We start from the raw sequence: 27,278 nt of genomic DNA, 5'->3' as shown, positions 1-27,278 counted from the left end.
ATAAGCTGAAAAGAAATACTTATACAGTACAGTAGTATAAATTGTATGACAACATTATATACCTTAATTGAATGTAGGTAACCAAAACAAATATCAATGGGCTGGTGAAATAGTTTTTCAACAATCAATCTTTGCTAAACTTACTCTGAAGTTCTTTCCATGCTATAGTGTATTAATGTGTATTAATGTGCTTCAACAACTAAGGCCTTAAAGCAAGTATTGTACAGTACAATAAATCTATGTTAAATCGTACACTAGCCGTCAACAACCCTGGTATTAATAATTGTAAGACTTACATCTCGGTGGTTAACACATAATAGACATCATTGTACTGTACTGTATTTTCTTTAAGTCTGTGCTTGTGTCGTATTATAGGTCATTTGTATTGTTATATTGACATTTACTGCCTTCATTTTTGGCTAATTTATTTTAAGTCATCGAAAGTAATAATGTGAATATGCTTATGAGGCAGAAAGACCCAAAAAGCTTTAATAATTCCAGGAAAATATAGTATGAAATGTTTACATGGTTACAATGCAAATAGAAAAAATGCACCGACTTGCTTTTTCACTCAGGGGTGATGGAGGTACTGTTCTAACTGATTTTAACATGCAAGTAAATTTATGGCATAAGAATGGAGAGAAAGATAAATATTTTTCATTAAAATTATCATACAAGTTCACATTGATTCAGCATGTACATAGTGCGGGTATACAAACACTGGTGAACATTATGTTGATTCAACAAAGGATAGTCCAAGAAAGCTATTAAAAGTATATTTTGGTAAAAACTCGGAGAAGGTCGGCCACGGAAACTACTAACAAAAAGAGGTTTTCTAGTGTATTTTGTGGTGTTACATTTGAACCTGACCTTCACATCCATCATAAATAAGCCATTATGGAAATTTGACTCCCAATTACCAACAATATTAGTTGCACAAAGTGAGCAGGGTTTTGAAGTAGAGGGAGGTTGTGGGGTAAAAACATGAAAAAAAAATTAACGAAATGAAACCTAACAAACCACATAACCAGAGGAACCAGAAGGACCTGACCTAACCTAGCCGTCCTCTTGGATCCCCAGGTTGTGGAAAAAACTTACCTTAATTAACAGATGCTGGAGGATAAAGTGATACTACTTGTACGAGGAAGTGGTGGAGTATAATCTTGTCATCATTGTATATTCGGCTTGGAACGTGTACAAAGTCAACTATTGTCAGTAATGTTCCTTCTTATTGCTGGCATGAAGCACCAAACTTTTGATATCCTCTCACAATTGTTCTATATTTTGCAAGTGAACGCTTGTAGCACTTCACAGAGGTTGGCAGAAAACCATGAATGATTTGCCAAGTCCATAAAAAATGCCAGTGCAGAGAAAAGAAGCCAGCTGCCAACAAAATTCAAAATTTGGAGGATACGTAGGAGTATCACGTGACACCAAGAGCAATGCTGATTAGTGAGACATGGTCTGCATCTCAGTTATCCAGACAGATTAGAACACCTGCAACTGCCTAGCATATACGACAGACGGGCAAGGGGTGACCTAATTGAGGTGTATAAACATCTCAAAGGGCACTACTCAGTCGAGTGACCATACCTGGAGCTGGCAGACGCCCACCCCACAAGGGGTCACAGCTCAAGGTTGAAGAAGCAACAAGCCCAGAAAACTGTAAGGGCAAACTTTTTTGGAGTAAGAATTGTGAACTCTTGGAACAACCTGCCAGAGTGTTGTGTCGTCACTGAGTGTGAGCTCTTTCAAGACCAGACTTGACCAACACTGGAGCAGTTTCAGATACAGTCAGGAGCCAGTGTATGCCCAGGACTTGCCAACAGTGCATAACAGAAACGTGACCGACCACCCAAGTGGCTAACGAGCCAATCAATGACGAAGAGGATAACAAAAAAAGGGAACATCGAGACTCATGGTGATTAGCGGAACATACTCACCTGAGTCTGGTGTAAATGTTTATGCGTGAATTTGATAAGTCCAAAATACTCAAAAAAAATATATTTGCTACAGAAAAATAATAGAATAAAAAAAAATTGTAAATAAGAGGTTCCGTGGTTGACCTTTTCCGAATCTTAGCCGTTTATTTCCATTGGGGTCTAGAAATATATTTGATACATATGTAAATGACTTCATTGAGGATTATTATACCCTTTCATTATGATGAAGTATGATGGCATTCCCCTAAGTATGATGACATATACTCAAAGGGTTAAGTCACCATGCACAAAGGGTTAAACCATTATACTCAGGGGTTAAGTTATTACACAATACTCAAGGGTTAAGTCCTCATACTTAAGTGGTAAGAAAGTATGACTGCTATTGGATGAACCACAATGAAAAGCACTCATAAAACAAATAATGCAAGAGCCACAACAGGTACAGTGGGATGGGTGAATATTCAACTGTAGAAAATAAGTGAGAAAAAATCAACAATGATTACAGTACTGCAAAAAGAAAAAAGTTGTCAAGAAATAACAAGTGTTCCACAATGGAAAACATTTGGGCAGGGGAGATTAATTGTTCTGGAGTAGAAACAGCTGGTTAATAAACAGATTGACTGGCATCATGATAAACACTGTAAACATCTTGAATGTACTATATTACCATAGAAAAAGTTTGGAGGGTAAACCCATATTAAAACAGCCACCTTTGAAAATGTATTTGAATACCCATGAGAAACTTTGAAAAGAAAGAAAAATGACAGACTGATGAAGGAAACTATTGAGTGATTATGTTTTTACTGAGCTACCATGAAAATTGGGCAGTGGGTTGAATGGTAAAGTTAGCTTATGTGAGTTATCAGTTGACAGTTGTAATGTTAGTGAGTCTGAATTAGCCACTGATTCGCTAATTTTTGCAGTTTGCAGAGGTACTGTATCAGGAATCCTGAATGAATGAAACTTGTGGCATTACACATCTCTTGAACTTAGACTAAAATTCAAGCACTTACAGATTTATTGCATGTGGAGAAAAGTTTTAATCTCATATAATATAGTACCTTAATATGGTAGTTTGGTCCCCACTAATGATCTAACTTGCAGTTTAAATAGTCCTCTGAGTTTGAGTATTTGATACTGCCGATATCTGTGTCTTCAGAATGCTGGTGCTCCTTGTCCCATATTCCCGTGATGGGTGAATAGGATAATGAATGCTGACTTCAGGGGATGAGCTAACCCCTTGAAATATCTGTCCTGTGTGGGAATATGAGTTATCACTTTAGTGACTGTATTAAAGCAGAGATCTATTAGTGATAATGATGTAAGGTATTTTTTACTAAGCCTTATGAAAGCATTTGCTGTGGCATAGTGGGAAGGTGCCTTGTGTTAGATGAGTTGATCCTTATCATAAGATTAGTACTGTAATGGAAAAAAGTTGTGAGTGTCTGGCACAGAGGATTACCACAAAATCATTAAGTTAGTCATAAAAACCAAACAGAAATAAAGAAGTTCTTTGCCTGGAGATACAAGCTACCCTGCAACATGTAACCATACATGATTGGAGATGCTGAGAAAAATAAAGATATTAGATTGATTACATACAACAAGAAATGTTGACAAATAAAGAAGTAAAATACAAACATTAGATGAATTACCTGTACAATAATATAAATTAATAAGTAAGGAGGTGCCTCTACTAGATGAGTTACACTCAGAAAGACCCACAAGTAAACTATTATTTGATGATATATCATAGCAAACAGAAGCAAATAAGCAGACTTTAGATGAATTTAAAAAAGAATCATCTGACAAGTATACAAATATAACGGAGTTAATTCAATGGGAAATGTCTGGAAAGTAACGTGAATTTTGTGTCTCTTTAAAAGACCCTTGATAGCATAATGGTGACCATGTGTTAAGATGTGTATGGAAGCATGTATGTGTGAGAGCATGAAGGCGCTGTCAACACGTAGGCAATAATACCAGCTGATATGCAAGTGATATATGCAATACGGCTCTTGGCCATCTTAAGGTACATAGTCTTGTAAGCTATCATATTTATAAGGAATCATTTTTAACAGTTTCATAATTACTGTCCCTAGACGAAATAAATACATGTAAGTCTTTTCCTATCAGAGTTTTATTTACCAAGGATGGGTGTGGATGGATTATATTCATTTGGAAAGTAGTGGAGGCAAGTGCACCTGTACAGAACCAGAGAACGGCGACACACCCTTCCCCAACTTGACCTTTCCCCAGGAGGTGAGCGCCGTGTAAACAATGTTATCTTCAGCCACACCCCACAAAATACGACGAGTGCAGTAAACGCGGCAGCTGTTGAGAATGAAGGGAGACCGGAGTTACGACCAAGATCAGAGACATTAACAAGGACTAATTCCAGTTTAAAATTCATGTACAGTATACACTAATACTGACACTACTTGATAAGAGAGTGGAGTTTGAAACCTTACTCATGTCACCTCAACCCGATATAGGGTAGTGGGTGTTGTAGAATTGCTGTACAAGAATATGAGAATTGACCTGAAGGAATGTGAGTTCAATGTAGATGGATATGACTCATTTACAAAGCTTTCTCAGGTACTTGCAAGAAGGGTGTAGTTATCTATGCAAGGCAAGACCTTTTAGCCAGTCAGGTGAGGGTGCAGATGGAACATGTTTTTGAAGAATCCAAGTGATGCAAAATTAAACTAAAGGGGAGAAACTTGCTCATTGTTGGATGTATCTACAGATCCCCAAATTGTACCTTTATAAACAAAAGGAATTTAAGAGCCTTGATAGACAACGCAACAGCACTCAACCCTAGCCACTTCCCCTTCACGGGGGACTTCATCTATGGCGACATCGACTTGAGAAATGAAACCACGCCAAATGACCTTAATAATCCTGCGACTCTTTTTGTAGAAACTCGGAGACAATTTTCTATTCCAACATGTTAAAGATCCAAATCACTACAGAGGGGAACAAACACCCAAACTACTAGACCTCATCATAATTAATGAGGAGGGTATGGTGGCAAATCTGGAACATCTAACCCCTGTCGGCACCAGTCACCACATAACATTGTCCTTCAGATTTAACTGTTACTTGTTTCATGATAAAAGCAGGCCAAGGTTCAAATATTACAAGTGCAATTACGACGGAATGAGGGGTATTCTCTGGCCTGATTCACTGAGATACAAGATTGCAGACACTGCTGAATATCATACCCTAGATTTTGCCAAGGCTTTCGACAGTGTACCCCACGAAAGGCTGAAGATCAAACTATGTAGAAGGGTACGGAATTCGGGGAAATGTCCTTGTGTGTATAGAAGACTTTCTACATGACCGCAAGCAGTGTGTTGTGATTAATGGCAGGAATCATCATCTGTACCTGTCACAAGCAGGGTACCACAGGGCAGTGTATTGGGCCCACTGTTATTTGTTTGTTTCATAAATGACATGCCTGACGTTGTACACTCCTCCATACAAATGTTTGCCGATGACGCCAAGTTATTTCGGGAAATCAAGAACCAAGCGGACTGTGAAGAGCTGCAGAAAGATCTCTGTGAGCGCCAAGAATGGTCAAAGAAGTGGCTGCTGAGATTCAATGTCACGAAGTGTAAGAGGATGCACCTGGGGCATACGGTATGGAGAAGTATCATATGTCCCAACGGGGTGAAGAAACTGCGCTATTTGAGACTGAATGTGAGAAGGACCTAGGTGTGTATGTTGACAATGAGCTGAAGTTCTCGGGCCATTGCGAGAAGAAGGTAAATCAGGCAAATAAATTACTGGGTCTTATAAGAAGGTCGTTCAGATATCTTGACAGTCCATCCCTTGTAACAATCTTCAAGAGTGAAGTGCTTCCCCATCTGGAGTACTGTCACCCCGTCTGGTGCCTGAGATATGCTGGGGACTGTCAGTTGGTTGAAAATGTTCAAAGGAGGACTGACTACCAGACTGGTGCCTGCACTTTGGCACCTCAATTACCCTGAGAGATTAGAGCGCCTGAACTTGCCGAGCTTATACAGTACTATAGATGGGCAAGGGGCGATTTAATTGAGGTGTATAAGCATCTCAAGGGGCACTACTCGGTCGAGTGTCCTTACTTGGAGCTGGCGGACGCTCGGCCCACTAGGGGTCACAGCTCAAGATTGAAGAAGCCACAAGTCCAGAAAACTGTGAGGGCAATTTTTTCGGAGTGAGAGTTGTGAACTCTTGGAACAATCTGCCAAAAGTGTTGTGACGGCACCAAGTGTGAGTTCCTTCAAGACCAGACTTGACCAACACTGGAGCAGGTTCAAGTACATTCAGGAGCCGGTGCATGCCCAGTACCTTCCAACAGTGTGTAACAGAGAGCCAGAACATGACTAGTACTTGCCAACAATGCGTGACAGAGACGTGACTGATCGCCCAAGCGGCTAACGAGCCGATCAGTGGTGAAGAGGATAAAAGTAAATATATACGCCAAGACCAAATCCATTGGCTCCAGGAATACAAGGGGACCATTACAAGTGAACCATATGGCAGTTGACAAAGTTAAAAAAAATAATTTCAGAAATTCTAGATGTGGGCTATGACAAATAACAAACAAGACAGGAGGGTGGATGCCAGGTCCAGGAACCAAGCAAAGTCAGGGTGCAGAAGGGCTGTGAAAGAGTTCCAGAGGTGGATAACAAATGAGGTCAAATCAAACCCAAAGGCTTTCTACTGTTACGCAAAATCAAAATTAAAACAAGTGTGGGCATATCGGATTTGTGGCATGAATTTGGTAGTTAACGACTTAGATGAGGACAGAGCGGAGGTGTTAAATTCTTTTCCTGTGTTACTTTTTTACTTTCCACTTTTATCATCTTTGCCACTGATCGGCTCGTTACTTTACTTATATCTTTTATCCTCTTCGTCACTGATTGTCTTGTTAGCCACTTGGGCGGTAGGTCACATCTGTTACGTGCTGTTGGTAAGTACTGGGCATGTAATGGCTCCTGAATGTATCTGAACCTGCTCCAGTGTTGGTCAAGTCTGGTCTTGAAAGAGCTCACACTCAGTGCCGTCACAACACTCTCTGGCAGATTGTTCCAAAAGTTCACAATTCTCGCTCCAAAAAGTTTGCGCTCACAGTTTCCTGGACTTGTAGCTTCTTCAACCCCGAGCTGTGACCCCTTGTGGGACGGGCGTCTGCCAGCTCCAGGTATGTACATTAGACTGACTAGTGCTCTGAGATGTTTATACACTTCAATTAGATAACCCCTTGCCTGTCTGTAGTATAAACTAGGCAGTTACATGCGTTCTAATCTCTCTGGGTAGCTAAGGTGCCGTATAGCAGGCACCAGTCTGGTGGCCGCCCTCTGGACATTTTCAATCAACTGACAGTCTCTAGCATATCTCAGGGACCAGACATGGTGACAATACTTCAGAAAGGGAAGCACCTCACTCTTGAAGATCGTTATGAGGGACGGACCCTCTAGGTACCTGAAGAATCTTATAAGATCTATTACCTTCATTGCTTGATTTACCTTCTTCTCACAATGGCCTGAGAACTTCAGTTCATTGTCAAAACCCACACCCAGGTCCTTTTTCACACCTCAGTTACCCTGAGAGATTAGAATGCCTGCACCTGCCTATCTTATATGTGCTATAGGTGGGCAAGGGGGTGACTTAATTGAAGTGTATACGCATCTCAGACGACACTATTCAGTCGAGTGTCCATACCTGGAGCTGGCGGACGCCCGCCCCACATGTACGGAAAATTGTTAGGGAAAACTTTTTTGGGAGTGAAAATTTTAAACTCTTTGAATAATCTGCTAGAGAGTGTTGTGACAACACCGAGTATGAGCTGTTTCAAAACCAGACTTGGCAAACACTGTCATGGCTAACATGTCGATCAGTGGTGAAGATGATAAAGGTAAAAGTATCAGATATAGTAGTGAGGCGTCCAACATGGTTGGTCACCTCACTTCAGAAGAGGGAAACGATACATTATCAGGGGTAGATCCAGGATTTTTTGAGGGAGTTTGGATTTTAGTAGCATGAACAAAAACCCCACAAAAATCCTCCCAAAAATTTTCACATTATTCGCCCAAATCCCAATAGAGTATTGTAATTGCTTAAATTAAAACACTTTCATATATTTGTAACTACCTGTATGTAAAATGTATTTAGGCTCATGAATAAGATAAAAAAATTATCAGTAACCATGAACTGCTTATGAACAGTCTATACATCTCGAAATAAAACAAAAGTTTTTTTTTATTTACTGTATTTAGTACATAATTATTATATTTGCATTGAATTTCCTTGGCAATACTTTTTTTACTTTTATCCTCTTTGCCATTAATTGGCTTGTTATCCGCTTGGGCAGTTGGCCATGTCTCTTGTTACACTGTTGGCAAGTACTGGGCATGCACTGGCTCCTGAATGTATCTGAACCTGCTCCAGTGCTGGTAGAGTCTGGTCTTGAAAGAGCTCATACTCGGTGCTGTCACAACACTCTGGCAGATTGTTCCACGAGTTTACAATTCTCACTCTGAAAAAAGTTTGCCCTCAAAGTTTTCTGACTTGTGGCTTCTTCAACCTTGAGCTGTGACCCCTTGTGGGGCGGGCATCTGCCAGCTACAGGTATATACTCTCGTCTGAGTAGTGCCCTCTGTAATGTTTATTCACTTCAATTAGGTCACCCCTTAGCCCGTCTGTAGTATTGTAGTGGATACTCTCCCCTACAACTGCCAACTGATCACCTGCCTTTCGCTTACCAGTCAATCAGCTTACAGCCAGCAACGTCGACAGACTAGGTCTCAGGTGCGGACGGAGGAGTACTATCGCTGACCAAGTCTTGACCTTCCTCTTCCCAGCCAGGATCAGCGCACCAGTCCTCTGTCGCATACTGCACGGTGATTGGCCCCGCACATTTCACACCTCGTGCCTCTGATCCTGAACAGCCGTATAAATACGCGTAGGCTTGGCTGCGGAATTGATTCTACTCTACTCTTCTGAACCAGCAAGACCTCCAAACAAATTCCTCGCCAACCAGCTCCCTCAGCAAGCTCCTCACCCAACAGGACCTCTGAGCTAGCCTCTCACCACACAGCAACTCCTTAGCACTGCACTGTACATACAATATATATATATATATATATATATATATATATATATATATATATATATATATATATATATATATATATATATATATATATATATATATATATATATATATATATATATATATATATATATATATATATATATATATATATATATATATATATATATATATATATATATATATATATATATATATATATATATATATATATATACACAGAAAATGCATTGTGAGTTTCTATTCTTACCTCCATCCTGAGTGCGAGATATCTTACATGTACGTACGTATGTGAGCCCATTCAAAGAGAAAAAGACAAAGATAATTTGACAACTGAGGTGCCATAGTGCAGGCACCAGTCTGGTGGCCCTCCTTTGGATATTTTCAATGAACTGGTAGTTTTATCAGCCTGGAATATCTCACAGCATTGATCTCTGTTCTCTCCCCATACATTAAATTGTATGTGAAGCCAGTTTTCTAGTTCCATGCATTTGCAAGTTCAATGTTAAGTTTATTTCTAAGAGCTTATATCAGTTTCTTTACTTGCCTAAACACTCTCCATATCAGCATTTGACACTGGCAAACACAGAATATTAAGAACCACTGACACAAGTTCTATTAAATATTATTTCTCAGCACTATCTTGATAAAATGTGTGTGTCTAGTATGCTAGTGTCATTCATTGCTTGGATAGCCTGGTGAGCTTGGGTCGTGACCTTGCCTTTTTTTTTTTTGTTACGGAGATTAGCCCACTTGGCCACAGGTCACTGACCCACATCTAAGCCTGGGGGGCGAAAATATTATAATAATAATGATAATAATAATAATAATAATAATAATAATAATAATAATAATACAGGGGGTCCCCGAGTTACGTACCGTACATCCAACTTATGAACGTCCGCCGATACGAACAAGGTCCCATAGTTAAACTTTAAATTGACTTCTTTTTTCTTTTTCTTTTTTTGCAAGGATAAGCCCACCCAGGCACATTTGACAATGCATTATGCTTTCATTATCTTCCCGGGCAGGAGTAATTCTCTGTTTGACTTTTTTTTTACATTCATTTACCGTATTTTGTCATTCTATTTCTACTTTTCTTTTAAATTAAGTGATTTTAGATGTACAAGGGGCCCCCCTCCTAAATTCGCAGGGGTTAGGTTCTCAAAATAGCAGCAAATCCCCAAATCCAAAAAATAACATTTGGTGACTGGGGGGCAGGAGGGGGGGGGGGATACATTTTGACTTGTGTACAAAGAAATGTATACAGTGGTCCCTCGGTTAACGAAATTTCGGTTAACAAATTACATGTACCTTCCATAAGAATCTTCATTTCGGTTAACGAACAAAAATTCGGTTAACGAAATTCTTACAAAAATGTTTCGACATGCTTTGGCTTGCTCACCAGTTGGAAGATTAGTCCGCAATACAGAAATCGGTTCTAGGGCTTACATTCGTTAAAATTGGAGTAAATATCAAGAAGGTTGTACTATTCAATAATTTTCCAAGTTTTATATTAAATTTTTTAGTAATTTTAACACTTATTAAACATAATTGCAGTACAGGGAACTAGTTTTTGGTGTGCCCATCAGCCACTTCATTCACCCACCAAAGCCTCAGTTTGTATCTCTGTTCAGTGGAGGAAACATCTTGCTTGTGGGTCTCTTGAACACAGAGTATTTTTATGTTTTTACAGTACAATTATTGGTCATTCTGAAATTTATTTTACATATTGACAATATATAGTGCAGTGCAGATTTAAAGAAAATAATCTTGAATTACACCTAGTGAACTTTAAATTTTATGGGTGAAATGACAGCATCCAGCATGGGGTGATTTCTCTTCCACCCCAATGCCTTCTCTTCTCCCTTTTCCTCCACCCCAATGCCTTCTCTTCTCCCTTTTCCTCCACCCCCACTTCTAATTCCCATCATCATCAACCAGGTGCCTTCTACATACACACCTCAAAGTAAGTGTACTTTACTGCATTTATTTTTACTTTGTATGTAATTTTCGGTGAGCTGGAACCAATTACCCAAAATCCCATTGAAACAATGGTTTCGGTTAACGAACGACCTTGTGGAACAAATTGTGTTCGTTAACCGAGGAACCACTGTATTCCCTTTACAGTATGTGTTTGCCCTTAAGGACAATTATTTCTTTTACCTGTATTGTATATATCTGTGTGTATGTCGGCACACACATACAAAACACATACAAATAAATAATAATGGGAAAATACTCTCACAAATAATCAGAAACAAATTTATTAAAAACGTGACATACCCAGAGTGACGCCAAACATTACCTGACGCAGCCAAAGTTTGACCCACGCAAGTGTGAGGCGTCAGTTGTGTCTCAGCAGAATATAACTTGCATTGCTGGAATCTTTGAAAGACAGCAAATAATTTGAATATAACATCATAGATTTTGCACAGGAGATAAAAATTTTAGTCTATAGTGTAATACAATTAAGTACAGTACACGTACAGTACAGTACAGTACAGTACAACTCGTATTTTTGGTTAAATTTAAGTAACTTTCTTCATTTATTTTTACTCATTTACATGCACACACTATCCTAAATACATTTTGTGAAAAAAGTAAAAGAAATAATTGTCCTAAGGGCAAACCTGTACTGCACTCAAATTTACTAAATAATGACTAAAATTTTATGTCTAGTGCAAACTATAGAATGTTTATACAATGATCCCTCGGTTAACGAATTACCTTCCATAAGATCCTTAACTTCGGTTAACGAGCATTTCCTCGATTAACAAATTCCTTACGAGCGCCCCTCAACATGTTTTCGCTTGCACACTAGCTGTCGTATTAGTCCGCCAATACAGTAATCGGTTCTAGGGCTTAAATTCCTTACTATTTTAGTAAATATCAAGAAGTTTGTACTATTCAATAATTTTAAGTCTTATATTAAATTTTTTAGTCATTTTAACAATTATTTAACATAATTTAAGTACAGGGAAACTAGTTTTTAGGGCGTCAAACAGCCTGTCAACACACCATACAGGCGTCAGTCTCTGTGTCTTTTCAGTGGAGGTAACATCTTGCTTCAGACTCTCTTCAACATAAAAGCTTTTTTTGTGTGTTTCCAGTCAAATTATTGGTCATTTTGAAATTTATTTTACATATTGACAATATATAATGCAGTGCAGTGTTGATTTAAAGAATATAATCTTGAATTACACCAAGTGAACTCAAATTTTATGGGTGAAATGGTGCCATGGGGTGACTTCTCTTCCACTCCAATGCCTTCTCTTCTCCCTTCTCCTCCACCCCCATTCTAATTCCCATCATCATCATCATCCAGGAGCCTTCTACATACACGCTTCAAAGTAAGTGTACTTTACTACCTTTTTGGTTGACTTTAGGCAATTTTCGGTGAGCTGGAACCAATTACCCAAAAACCCATTGAAACAATAGTTTCGGTTAACGAGCAACCTTCTGGAACGAATTGTGCTCGTTAACCGAGGGACCACTGTATTCAAATTAATCACTAACTTACAAGAATTCCAGCAATGTAAATTATATTCTCCCAAGTCAAATCAGTGACATTTTATAAGCGAAAAACTTAAACTCCTTCTGTATGACTGATAATGACGTCTGGGTTAGTAATCTCTGGAGTGTGTGTGTGTGTGTGTGTGTGGGGTGAGGGTGGTGCTGGAGGGTGTGTGTGTGTGTGTGGTGATGGTGTAGGTGATGTGGGGTGAGGGTAGTGCTGGAGTGTGTGTGTGTGTGTGTGGTGATGGTGTAGGTGATGTGGGGTGAGGGTAGTGCTGGAGTGTGTGTGTGTGTGTGTGGGGTGAGGGTGGTGCTGGAGGGTGTGTGTGTGTGTGGTGATGGTGTAGGTGATGTGGGGTGAGGGTAGTGCTGGAGTGTGTGTGTGTGTGTGTGTGTGTCAATTTGGAAGAACTTATGTTTGTGAGGCAGCTTTTTCGTCAATGGTGTTTATAAAAAATGATTGTAACCGTATATCAAACTTCCACTTAGATGCTATGTTGCTTAAACTCACATACCCCCAGGCATAGAAAATTAATCAAATGACGATATGTATAGTCCCCTTCACTAGTGCATTTACAGGGGCTCATCATATAAACATTCCACAAATCACAACATTGAGATATTAGTTTTAATTCTGTTTTACTTTGATTCCATATTACATTTGCTATTTCGAGTTTTCTTCTGTCGAATGTAAATAAGCACAGAGCTGCCATACTGCACAAAATCTGATAAGCCCCTGTAAACGCACTAACAAAAGGGACTGTACGTATTAGATATGAAATGTGAGTGTAGCATATGACAGAGTTGTAACTTAGAAAATTGTATGCTATATTGTTTAATCACATAATTATACCCTCATTTAACAGAAAATTTATTGAATGATGATGCACATGTCATATGAAATATGACAGAGTTGCAACTAAGAAAATTGTACAGTACTGTATGTCATGTTGCTTAACCACGTAATTATACCCCTAGTTATAGAACATTAAATGAGACAGAGTTGTAACCTGTTTCTTTCAGTGTTTACTGAAATCTCAATTACAGTACCAATTAAATTTTCCTTACAGTATTTGTTTTTACAGTTAAATAAGCATGTATAAAAATATGTCCATATTTATTCTAAGAATATATATATATATATATATATATATATATATATATATATATATATATATATATATATATATATATATATATATATATATATATATATATATATATATATATATATATATATATATATATGACTTGGGGTCACACTGGAAAATGGTTGGGAATCCCTGACCTAGATGCAAATCTTCACGGTCTTAGGCCTTCAAAATAAGATAGTCGTGCATCTTATTGGCCTGACACCCACTCAAATAACAAAAAAAGCCAAAATTCCCACTCATATCACTTTTCCCCCAATAAATGATATGGGGAGATGGAGGCAGAACCTGCAATCACAGCAAAGGTGACAGGTCCAGGTAAAACCAGCTGGGAGCTCAATGAATACCTTAACCTGATGCGATTTAAATTAACGTGACTTTTCTGATCGTTCACAGGGTTGATTACGAAATAGTATAAGAGTCTTTGCACAGCTATTAAGTGACCACCAAGTTTTCTAGTAACTCCATCTATTGTTAGTAATACGAAAGATCTAAAACCCTCCTCTCCCGTTAGGTTTAACTTTTGTAAGTTTGCCCCGTCTTAGTTGGTGCAGTCTCATAAGAAATGGGGACCTACCACAGAATATTAAAACAAACTCCAAATGCTGAACAGCAATTAAAAACCTAAAATATAGGCATCACCACCACACCATGATACTCCAGCTACACTTTCGGGGGAATATTATAACTAAGGCTATTAGTTAACTTGACATAATTACCAACAGTTGCTCCCAGAGATCTCTTGTAAATGATGTGTTGAAAGACTGTCCGAGTTGGGAAAATGTCAGTCAGGTATTGAGGAGTTGTAATGTGCGTGTGGCAGCATTGCAGTGCGGACAAAGTAGATTCAGGAGTTTGATATTACCGGATAAGCAAAAATCATCTGGGGCTTTCATAAACAGGCCCCAGAAGCCAACGACAACGGCGAAGAAAAAAATCTACCCACACATTATTATAAACCTTGATAGTTATTCACAACATACCACTGCCAGCTTCTGGATCCCCTAATACACACTAGAATTTGTAGACTCTTGAAACAGGTTACAGTATTCTGCTCTTATTTCTTAAAGATTCTTTACTTGTAATGTTGGTCATCTGCTTCTGTCAGTAACCACAGGAGGTTCAGGTAGTTGGTACTGTATTGTTTTACCATCACTGTTACAGGGCTGTACTTTAAATCCTTGATTTTCTTTTTAGTTGGTGTAAGAGATGGTAAAATACCATTACTGTATATGATTACAGTTATATTCTTTATTGTATCAGAAGCTTGTATTTTGCACAACGAAGACATTTCATGCAGCATAATATTCAACTCTCCTTACAAGCTACATCAAAGTAATATCTCCGTTAGCCGGAATCCCTCAAACCCGGAACTCTCCGATAGACAGAATTGAAATTCTCGGAAAATCGTTCCCTAAAGCCGGAATGTTCCGGAAAATTCCGGGGATGGGGGACATTTTTCCGGGTTCGAGAGATAATGTAATGGGCAGTTTCTGGAACTTCAGAGATCATTTTTCTGTTACCCGGACAATTCCGGGGAGGAGGGATTTTTTTTCCGGCTTTGAGAGTCGTCTCGTTACCCGGAAATCTCTCATTCCCGGAAGTGCTCTGGACCAATTGTTCTGGCTAACGGAGATATTACTGTTTGTATATGGTACAGTATATATATTCATAAACAGTCTTCCTCCATGACAGAAGGGACTTCTCTTAAAAACATATTGGTGTGTCTCTTGGCAGGATTAAAGGATAAGACATCACAGTCTAAAACCTTTATATAAATACTGTATACAAGAAAGAAGTACTGTATGTGTTGCCAAAATAGTATTTATTTCATTATGTAGGTCACATTACAAAATACAAAAGGTTTCAGATATGATTATAATACTGTTAATACCTGTAGTTTGAAAATTTTAAGTCAAAGTGAGTATCACTTTGCAGTAAATTTTTGGAACAAATGAAAAAAATAGTTCATACATAATTATGGAAAAGCTAACTTGGAGTACAATGACTAGTAACTAAGAATGACTTCACAGGTATATTGTATAGTACTTATTTATTTGCTTCTAGCATATGAATTATATACAGAACTGTAATTTACTATGATCTTCCATGGATTGGAAAACCATAATCCATAAATAGTCAATTTAAAGCAAGGCATCAAGTACTTCCAGACTTAGTTTTGTGACCAAACTTAAAGTACATCAGATAATTCTGCATCCCGAGACTTGATATTAACCATTTTTTCATACACCTTCAAATGATGATTCAAATACATAAACAAATTTCTAGACATTAAAATACTAATCTGCATTCTAACAAAATTTTGTTAATCACTAAATTCCATTACATAAGTAGACATCTTAGGCACATACACTTAATGATCTAATGTAGTGGTTCCCAAACTTTTTAACATGACGCCCCCTTTTGCTTTTTGCGAAGTACTCACACACCCCCCCCCCCCATATTTTTGTATGTAAAATCTACATAGATTTAATTTTTTATTATAATTATATTTTAGTATTGTTGAGGATCAGTGACTGGTAGTGTTGTGAAAGATACGAGTAGTGCGAGAGTCAGTATGGTATCCATGACATGTACAAGACGCATAAGAAGAGAGATGAAATGGAAGAAAACGGATAGGGGTGACTGCTATACTTTGGTTTTGCATGGATGTGTGGAAGATTCAAACGGAGAGAGAGTTAGTCCTGAAAGAGTTTCTTCATTATATTCCTTTTGAGCAAAAAAGGCAAATATTTGGCAGATGGCTTCACGCCTCCCCTGTACCCACCTCACGCCCGCTCCCCAGTTTGGGAACCACTGTTCTAATAGTTCTTCCAGTGTTGAATATTCACAAACTCTAATAAACCTAGTCTTCTTAACTAACCTGATACGGCATACCTCTTGCTCACTACCCATCGCATTTCCACATGATCCTTATAGTAATAAACATCAGGGAAGTTATCAATCAGTATTGTCTCACTTTGGTTCTATTCAGAGTTAAAAAACATACAGATTCTTCCAAAATTTCAAACTTCCTGATACTTGATAAAAAGTAAGTTCAATAATTCTGGAATAAACCAAGGAAGAATTTTATATGTAAGTATGACTGCCATGTACAGTACAAGCAGCAGCAGCCATCCTGCTGTACAGTACATTAAAATAATATAATTGCCAGTAAAAAAAATCCTTAGTTTTAAAAATTATACACAAGGAGGAAATTAAGAGAAACCTACAACAAAAATACAAATACGGTACAGTATATAAAAAATTAGCGAAACAAATATTTTCAGGATATTATATTGTATGGCAGGATGTGCAGTGGAACTCAGTTGCTTCTGCAATATGAAAAAGGCAAAAGGAAACGACTACAGTGTTATCTTCGTCAGCCGGAACAATTGGTGCAGAGCACTTCCGAGAATGTTTAATTTCCAGGTAACGAGACAATTCTCTCGAAACTGGAAAAAATCCCTCACCTCCGGAATATTCTGGGTAACGGGAAAATGTTCTCGGAAGATCCAGAAATTGCCAATTACATCTTCTCTCAAACCCGTAAAAATATCCCCCATCCCCGGAATTTTCCGGGTATTGGGAAAATGTGCCCCCTGGAAAATCGTTCCCAAATCTGAAATGTTCCATAAAATTACGACTTTGGGACCGATTTTCTGGAAAAATTTAAATTCTGGCTATTGGAGAGTTCCGTGTTTGAGGAATTCCGGCTAATGGAGATATTACTGTACCATAAAGAAAATCAATTTTTTTAACCTGTATCATGATCATCCTTCCATCGGTAACGGTAGCCAAGAGGACTGCTAACTAAATGGGTATTAAAAGTAAAATATCAGTAGCCAAGCATGAAAATCAGTACAATTATACTTAACTTCAATGAAAAGATTTTTTGGAACCTTTCCTTACATTAGAAAGAAACTACTAAAACAAATAAAATCAGGTACAGTACTGTACTTATGTATATGAAGTATGTACAGGTATAAGTATAACATATTAAGCATCCATTTTTTAACAGTTTTTAGTGTTAACTGATTTTACTCTAGTTTCTTGTTTAAGACTACAGTATGCAGTACTGTATTTGATGACAGCACATATTACAAATTTTTTTTTTCCTCGTTTAAATTATCTGGATGGCTGTTAAATGTACCCCAACAGTATAGTGCTAGTACTGAAAACACTGCATTAGAAACAGTTGGTGATGTACAGTATTTGGAATATAGTACAGTATAAGCACCTTCATACAGGGTGCCCCATAGGTTGCATGCCATATGAAACCTAAGGCCACCTTGATTTCTTCCTCTGGTGTAACCTAAAATCTTTCATCTACTGTACTAAGATTCTCATAGAACCCGAAAAAAAAAATTTTCCTATGGTATATAACCTATGAGACACCTTACAATTACAATATAATGTCTTACGTTGATTTTTCCCAAAATATACATATCACAAAATCTTTAAAAATATTGTTGCTAGAGATCTAAAACCTGATAAAGAATGGATAATTTTACAAACTAGTAAAGCTAATACACATGTAAAATAGTTGTCTGTGTTAAATTATGATACTATTTAGTACACTCGAGGCAGACAGAATAATTTGAATATGACTTACAGTATTACATGGTTTGTCTAAATTTAATGAAAATAAAAATGGCAATTACTTTGAAATTTTTCCTAAAAAGAAAAAGAAAAAAGAAAATTAACCTGTAGTAGTAGCAGACTGTATTTACATAATGCACCCATACAGCATCTGTGTAATGTAACACTTAAACGTGCTCAAAATATATTTACAATTTTACTCCTCCTCCCTTACTCAAAACTTCTATTACATCTTGGATCCTTTTAGCCAACATCTTTTGATTAACATTTCCTGTTTTCTTTGTTCTCAGAAACTTGAGAATAAATATTCTAAGACTCTGGCGAAGCATATGGAGTTTAGGAGATGCACAAAGCTCAGAGAATATACGTTCAACTGCATCTGCACCGGCCGGGTGAAGGATTAGAGCAATGAGAGTTTGCCTTAAGAAGCTTATCATCTGGCTACTCACTTCCATGAAAGATATATTCTTGAACACTGATAAATTTATACCATTTTCCCCTATTAAATGTGTCACAAATTTGCCCAAATTAGCAGTTTCTCTGGGATTCATGGCCTCAATTACTGTAAACTTGTCCCAAAGAGCAAACTGCAAAAGTCTTTTAAACTTCTTGTCAAATTTACACATTCTGTCAGCAAGATGTGCAAAAAATGGGTTGTAAACTTTGCTTTTCTGAGAGCATAACAATATAACATTGAAGAGTTCTCGTTCTTGTTGACTCGGTAAACTTAACTGAAGAAGTTTCTCAAAGGCATCAAGATAATCTTCTGAACCCTCTGTGATAATGTACAATATGTTTATTCTAGGTGGGCGTGACAGCTGCAGTTTACCTGCCCTTTCTTTAAATTTTTCACTGAACTTATTTTCTAAAACCTTATTCTTGTTAGCAATGTCTAGTTGTCTCTGACCTAAAGGAAGTTTTTCTCCAGGTAAGTCCCCAGACCAAGCAGAACCCACAATCCACCAACGTCCACACTCTCTGGCCTTTAGAAGGTCTTCCAAAGAAACATTAAGTGGAGTTGAATGCATCCCTTTCCTCACTAGTCCTTTGAGAACCTTTTTAAGATGTTCTACATTTGAGGGATCATAGTTAGGCATCTTAGCCATGTTGTTGTTACGAATAGCCTGTAATACTTCTAACATGAAACGCACCCGAGAAATTTCCACATTGCCCTCATTTTTGGCTTGTGCTATAGAGGCTTGGGCCTGAATTTCAGTAATGAGCGATTTTAGAGCCAGAGGATCGTCTTTCCGTAAAGTAAATCCCACGCTGCGAAGAACCAACAGGATGAGCTCCACCTGAAAATGTATTCTCATTTTATAATTAAAGCATGTATGCCTATGACTGTAAATCAAATTCTGAAATTAAATTGCAAAACATACATATATATAAATTTTTATCGAGTACTTAAATTCATGAGGTGCAATAATTTGTTTTAAAAAAGAACTGACAATACTGTAGTCATTACCTAACCCAAGCTAGCTTTTAAGAATTTGAAGTTTTAATTAAAGTTTGGCCAAGACTAGTGTCCATGTTCTCCAGCTATTGAACAAAAACCAATATTGATTAGCAATCACATCAGAAATGGAATTCCCCCTGACTGATTCATCAAGTTTGGTCTGTTGCAGATATAAAGAGCACACAATACTACTCAAGCAAACATTACAGTCAAGGCTAAAATAATCCAAATTTAATTACACTAAATACAGTACAGTATTACCCCGCTTCACGCGGTTTTTTTTTATGCGTTTCCACGTTATTTGGTACCCTGCCAGACCCGGAATGCTCACTTTACACGGTGCATGTACTCTTTTGCGTGGAGAGCGGCGCGGGCAGGGTGCGCACAAGGTCGCCCAGTCATCAAAACATTACCGAGTTCTTCACCCGCCACCCACCACAGCCGGCCCAAGTCAGTGATAGTGAGGATATGGACTTATATGGACTTTGAGGGGTTTGACAAAGAGGCCCTGCAAGACTCTGTGGTGGATAGTGATACAAGTGATACAGGTGAGGGCCAATAATCTGCCCTCTGCCTCGGATCCAACCCCCCATCCCCGTGTGCCCAGCCATCTTTTCTACTAATGTAAGTGTTAAAAAACCTAATATTATTGATATTTTTCTTAATTATTAATTGTGTGCATACCATCATAAAATTAAGAAGTTCTTTTTACTACAACGTAGATATTGTGTCTGAGAAAGTGGAGTTTGGGGGTCAGCCCAGTCTCTATTTCAATTAATCCCATACGTTCTGTTGTTCACTTTACGCGTTTCCTGCTTTACACGGGCCTCCGTGGGTTCAATTGACCGCGTAAAGCGAGGTTTCACTGTATACCGGTATGCTATGATGAGGAAGCAGTTTACAACTTTCTTTTCCTTTGACTCATAACATTTGGCTCATGGTTGTGAACTATTCAAAAAATTAAAGTACAGTTCTATTTAAAATTTGTGAAAACTAATGTTAGTTAAACATATTGAAAACTTACAGTATTTGTATATTGTGGAATCTTACACTATTCCTCACCTCTTTATCTGTAAAGCCAATGGTCAGTTTATGAAGAATGTCATACACGAGTTGAGGATCCATCACTCTGAAGTTATAAAGGTTGGCTATAACCAGTAGCAAGTTGTCCACTTCTTTAGTGACGTCATTCTCACCTGGCACCAAGCAACCCATTTCATCATTCCATCTTATCACAAACTCATTCATGATGTGAGCACCAACCTATGAATGAATGATAATAAGTAGTATACTTATTTACACTGTTATGATTAATGATAGATACATTGCAGAAGAAAATGGGTGTAGGCTTGGGGGAGGGAGTCATTCTTGTATGGCATGCTAAATACTTCAATAAAATAAGAAATCCATTAAGCTATATTACTTTAAACATAGTTTAAAAACATATAGTGTACAGTACTTGGTCATGCTCAAAGGTCGCAGATGTAGAACTACCAACCTTTCAGAAACATATAGAGTAACATTGCTCGGAAAGCCTCAAATCACATCCACCCCACGGTTAACGATACCTTTAGGGGACTGTACAGTGAGGTCTAGCTTAACGAATACCTAATTAATGAGAAGTCAGTTTAAGAACCTTAGTGTTTAGGGTACGTACAAGGACTCGATTAAAATTGAATTCAATTTAATGAACAAAACTTTAGAGTGAAAAGACTTCACAAGGTGAACTGAATCTGAAACTCCAATTTGTAACTGATGCCATGTCAATCTATCAGTTAAGTGTATGGGTTAAAGCCTTGGCCAACCACTTACACAGCAGTTATGGATTACTCGAAAAGAAAAGTCCAACCTTTCCCTTACAACTAGAATCCTCAAACAAGGTTCTTTGGAAATAAGAATTAACATTTACTGTGCAAGATATTATGTTGGCTCATAGCTCTGTAAGCAGTGCACTGCACCTCAGTCATTTGCCTAGTCCAAGATGGTAACCACAACCCACCTTAGTGTTAGCCATTTTGCACAAAACTCGAGAAAGAGGTGGGGAAACTAGATCCTTCAGTGAGATCCGTCTTAAATTATTTTGATTCTGAAAACCCATTTTATAACAAGAGCCACTTAGGTGCGACCCGTGAATATGTAACTACAACCATTCTTTTCACAGCTTCCCCAGAAAACCCTTAGGCTATGGTACCTGGTGGTTATCCAAAGATCTCTCACTCCCCCTTGACACCGACTTCTCAAAATAAGTTTTAAAGGTCAGTTTGTACTCTGCCCCGAGACATGGAATGTGATGTGTCAATGCCACAGATCATTCACTTCACTGAACATACCAATGTCATTTGACATTCTCATAATCCAAGCCAACGTCCAAGGACATGCCAAGGAAGTAGGCGGGATCAGGTTTTAAAGATAAATAAAAAATGTAAATACTACAACAACTGTTTCAAGATTGACAACCCCAGTTACCTTCACTGACCTACATCGTTAAGGTAATTTGTATGAAATTTTGAGGTCACGTTTGTATTTTGAATTTTGTATCTGGCTTATAAGACGACCTTTTGTGTCTGTGTGTGTGTGTGTGTGTGTGTGTGTGTGTGTGTGTGTGTGTGTGTGCGCGCGCGTGATTCTGGTGTCGTCTTATCACCGAAATATATGGCAAATCTGTAAAAGGGGTTTGAAAATAAGTTAAGTATAGTAGTAAGTACCAGTAAGTTGTTGCACAGTAAGGATGTACTTAGGTCACCTCACTGCGCAAGCCATTACTACACACAACCCTCTACACTCCACTCTTCTCTAAACTGCAGTAGATCATCTATGAATGGCACTAAAAATAAAACTCCTACAGATGACCAAAAAGGAAAATAAAGGTTTTGTTTTTGGTCACAATCCACTCTTCTGCATGCCCCTCTATTACAAGATTAATTTCATATTTTTGCAAGAGCAGACATATCAACATTGTGGAATTTATTACTGTGTGTGAGGTGTTAGTTTGTTTAATAAACCAGTGTAACAATATTATTAATTAACCCATGGAGGAACTTAGTAGACTAATGTAAATTTCTCTGTTTGTAAAGCGAGATTAGTCCTGGGATACTGTACTCTGCTATTAATGGTGGGCCACTTCACCTCATTACATTTGTACTATATCATGAAGGACTGTGTGTACATACAGTACTGTATAGCCTATAGATAGTATACTGCACATAAATAAGAAAACCTAGAAGTATTTTTGAACAATATAAGATGTCTTAATTACCTCATTGCCCACATTCGCAGAGAGGATTGCCACAAGCATAACGTGCTCCTGTACTAATCTCTCAGGGGTTAATGATGGCGCCACAAGGGAGTCCATGAAGAGATTTGTCAGGATGTCATTCATGTCGTTACGACTGTATTTGATGTACAGCCCTTCAATCTGACTAGCAATCCCAGCCATATTGCTCTCCGCTAGACGATTCAAGAGTCCCTTTAGAGTTTTCTTGAGATTGGCAAGTTGTTCTTTCTTCTTTTCATCAGTATCAAGAGCCATCAGCTTGCGAAGTGCTGGTGGAATGTATTTCCCATCACCAGCTGCATCCTTCTTGTTTTCTATCACATTTCCCTCTTTATCACGTAAACGGCCATATATGTCTTCTGTTACACCGTCTTCCTCCTGCTGTTGGTTTTCACCCTTACTTGTAACACCTTGGCTGTTTTCCTTATTTTTACTGAATTTTGCACTAGCCAGAGTGTCATCTTCAGCCTCACTGAATTCAGCACTTCCTGCAGACTCTTTCTCAGCTTCACTGAATTCGGCACTTCCTGCAGACTCCTCTTCAGCCTCGCTGAATTCGGCACTTCCTGCAGACTCCTCCTCAGCCTCGCTGAATTCAGCACTTCCTGCAGACTCTTCAGCTTCGCTGAATTTAGCACTTCCTGGAGAATGATCTCCATCACTAAGATGAGACTTTTCCTGTGTTTCATCATCAGACTCGTCACTAATGACTGGTATACTCAAGTATTTCCCCGCTTGGTTTCTCTTACAGGATGATGCAATTTGGGCCCTTTTCTGCAGAACTTTACCAAAATTCTCTTCATTTGCCTTTTTGTTGACTGGACCAATTCCTGCCTCATCTTCACTTATAATTGGTATATGAAAGAAATCTTTTTTATTTTTACAGTCTAATGGTGGTTGATCACCAGAGAACATTTTCTGTTTCTTTTTTAAGGTCATCTTGCTGTGCTTATTACCAAGTCTTTGTGCAAGAGTATCAGTCTCCCCTTTGTCATCTGAAACTTTCTCCAACAAATGTCTCTTATTTCCTTGAGGATCAATGTCAGTGTCATCTTCAGTACTGTCGTTTCCTTCATCAATTGTTTTGTTCTTTTTACCTGTTATTTCTGGCTCTTCTACGCTGCCTTTGCTATCATCATCATTATTATCAATTAAACTTTTCTTCTTTTTCTTTTTGCCTGTTATTTCTGGCTCTTCTACACTGCCTTTGCTATCATCATCATTATTATCAATTAAACTTTTCTTCTTTTTGCCTGTTATTTCTGGCTCTTCTACACTGCCTTTGCTATCATCATCATTATTATCAATTATACTTTTCTTTTTGCCTGTTATTTCTGGCTCTTCTACACTGCCTTTGCTATCATCATCATTATTATCAATTATACTTTTCTTTTTGCCTGTTATTTCTGGCTCTTCTACACTGCCTTTGGTATCATCATCATTATTATCAATTATACTTTTCTTTTTCTTTTTGCCTGTTATTTCTGGCTCTTCTACACTGCCTTTGGTATCATCATCATTATTATCAATTATACTTTTCTTTTTCTTTTTGCCTGTTATTTCAGGCTCATCTTCACTGCCTTTGCTATCATCATCATCAATTACAGTTTTCTTTTTCTTCTTATATGTTATTTCTGGTTCTTCCGTACTGCTACTACTGACGTCATTTAGGGTTCTCTTCTTTGTATGTATTGTCTCCTCTGGTTCTTCACTGTTGCTGTTACAGATAATTGGCACAGTCACCTCATTTTCATCATCACTTGTACCTATTATTTTCTTTTTATCCTCCTCGTCTTCATCATCGTCAATTATGAATATTCTTTTCCTCTTTTTACCTGTTGCTTTTTCTGGTTTCTTGCTTCGCATGTCCTTTAGTTTACCCTTTTTCATCCAAGGAAGAAGAGGGATATTATGCACGCCTTCATCATCACCATCGTCACTGTCACTGCTAGTTATAATTCTCTTCATCTTCTTAGGAGATGAATCACTGAACTCACTTGGAAGTTCATCACTCACATTTTCAAACTGTACCTCATCATCACCAACGACAAAATCTTCGAGGTCTTCGTCGTCATCGCTGTTACTCGAGTACCTGTCGATGTCATTCTCTTGGCCATTTTTTAAGATCTGTGGCTTACTGTAATAGCCTGAGCCCCCTTCAAAGGCAAACTCAGGTTCATCCCTAAAGTCATGAACAAGTTCCTCATCACACTCGCTCTCTTCTTCATCACATTCCTCTGCTTCAGAATCCAGTAATCCTTGGTGTTGTTCTCTACCTTCATCATCACTTGAAGCTTCAGTTAATTCATCCCCATACTCCTCATCACTTGGAACATCAGTTAATTCATCCCCATATTCATCTGAAATGTTATCTTTTCTTCTGGGGTTCACACAAGCTTTACGCAGCGGTGCATTATTCATATTTTCCATGGTATCAGTATCAAAATCTTCTGTACCGTTCAAGTCTCGGTATTGCCCAGTGCCTATCCGATCAAAGGAAGGCACGTTATTATTAAAGGCCATATTTTCTGTGGTATCTGTGTCATATTCCTCCTTACTATTTTCAGAATCTTCCAAGGCCAATCGTTCACTGGCATTTGAGTCGTATTCTTTACCTCTCATGCCATCACTATCGCTGGAGACTTCAGAGTCGCTATAGTCATAAAAGAGTTCTTTCCCCCCAGTTTCATTATTTGACGGTTCTTCGTAATAGACTTCACCCTCATCAGTATCCCTATTTGACCCTTCTTCATAATAGACCTCGCCCTCATCAGTATCCTTATTTGACGCTTCTTCTTCGTAATAGACTTCACCCTCATCAGTATCCCTATTTGACCCTTCTTCATAATAGACCTCGCCCTCATCAGTATCCTTATTTGACGCTTCTTCTTCATAATAGACTTCACCCTCATCAGTATCCCTATTCGACGCTTCTTCGTAATAGACTTTACCCTCACGAGTATCCCTATTTGAAACTTCTTCGTAATACACCTCATCCTCGTCAGTATCCCTATTTGACCTTTCTTCTTCATAATAAATTTCACCCTCGTCAGAAAATTCTTCACCTTCATTGTCGTCACCCATTTTAAAATCCTTACTTGTACTTTCCATTTTTTGTTTCGTTTTTAATCCTTTATTCTTTCCTTTGTTTTTTAGATTCTTTACTTCTACCTGTCCAAGAGCAATTGCCATGTCCCTTTCAAATTCATCATCACTGTCATAAGCCTCGTCCTCATTGGCTTTGTATTTATTGGCATTAACCATTGTACCTTCTTCGATGTCTTCTAACAGGCCTCCAAAATCATCAGAGAATATTGGCGCCACTTTCTTCTTCTGGTGAGGCTTCTTGTACCCCAAAAGTTTAGCCAACTTGTTTATTTCCTTTGTATCGTCTTGCTGATCCTTTCTCAGACTTTTCAATTTACGTTTATCTCTGATCAAATTACCTTCCTCGTCAAATGACTTACTTTCAATCTGTCCAATTTTCTTGTTGGACTTCTCGCTATGGTCATCCATGCGACTGGTTCCAGCTTCCTGGTTGACGTATTCCTGTAGTCTAGACATGCGATCAGTACTGGACGATGAAATTTTAAAGCCTTCACTTTTCTCTAGAGGTTGTTTAGGTAAAGTGGATTTACCAATACCTGTACCTTTACTGGACTTACCCTTCACAATCTTCTTGATTTTTCCAGGACTCGACTTGACAGTATGTGGATCCATTTTCCCTGCCTTCACTTTCTTTTTTTCTCCATCGACAAATTCCTTCAGCTGCTGCAACTTTTTCTTAATAGAAATTGTACTCTGATTCTCACTGTTTTTCTCCTTGAGACGAGCAGCAAACAGAGCCCGTTTCTGTTTCTTCTGTTGCCGTTGTTGTTTCCTTCGTTGATTTCGTCCTTTTATATTTGTTAGGAATTTTGAAGAATGTGCTGGTTGATTACGCCCACTACTTGTCTTTTTAAACTTCATAGTAACGACGAGTGACACTTTAAAAGATAACAATGCCGTTGATCAGACACCGTTGCATGTGTCGAGCACAACTGTTGTTTGAGTTAATACGACCCCAAAAAGAAAATTTTAAAGAATTATAACACTGACTGCTGACGATAATAAACGAATTTAAGGGATGAAATATCCTATAGTACTTCGATATATTATTATTTTTATGTTAGATTAGTGATAGCTTCAGTAAATGTATTGACGGAAGAAACAATATTAATTTTATTTT

At 38.1% G+C, this 27,278-nt stretch overlaps 1 protein-coding gene across 1 annotated transcript; it reads right to left on the bottom strand.

The window, feature by feature from the left end:
* Window positions 1–14,946: 14,946 nt before the first annotated feature.
* LOC121878583 lies at window positions 14,947–27,115 on the bottom strand. Its single transcript, XM_042384924.1, has 3 exons — window positions 23,033–27,115; window positions 20,839–21,039; window positions 14,947–19,615 (listed from the first exon to the last, which is right to left on the bottom strand). The coding sequence occupies exons 1-3, from the start codon at window positions 27,017–27,019 to the stop codon at window positions 18,506–18,508; spliced, it is 5,298 nt and encodes a 1,765-aa protein (XP_042240858.1). The 5' UTR covers window positions 27,020–27,115; the 3' UTR covers window positions 14,947–18,505.
* Between the last annotated feature and the right edge of the window lie 163 nt (window positions 27,116–27,278).

Source organism: Homarus americanus, unplaced genomic scaffold (assembly GCF_018991925.1).
Source record: "Homarus americanus isolate GMGI-L3 unplaced genomic scaffold, GMGI_Hamer_2.0 scaffold55743, whole genome shotgun sequence".
Lineage (NCBI taxonomy): Eukaryota > Metazoa > Arthropoda > Malacostraca > Decapoda > Nephropidae > Homarus > Homarus americanus.
This window is presented reverse-complemented; position numbering and strand designations above follow the sequence as displayed.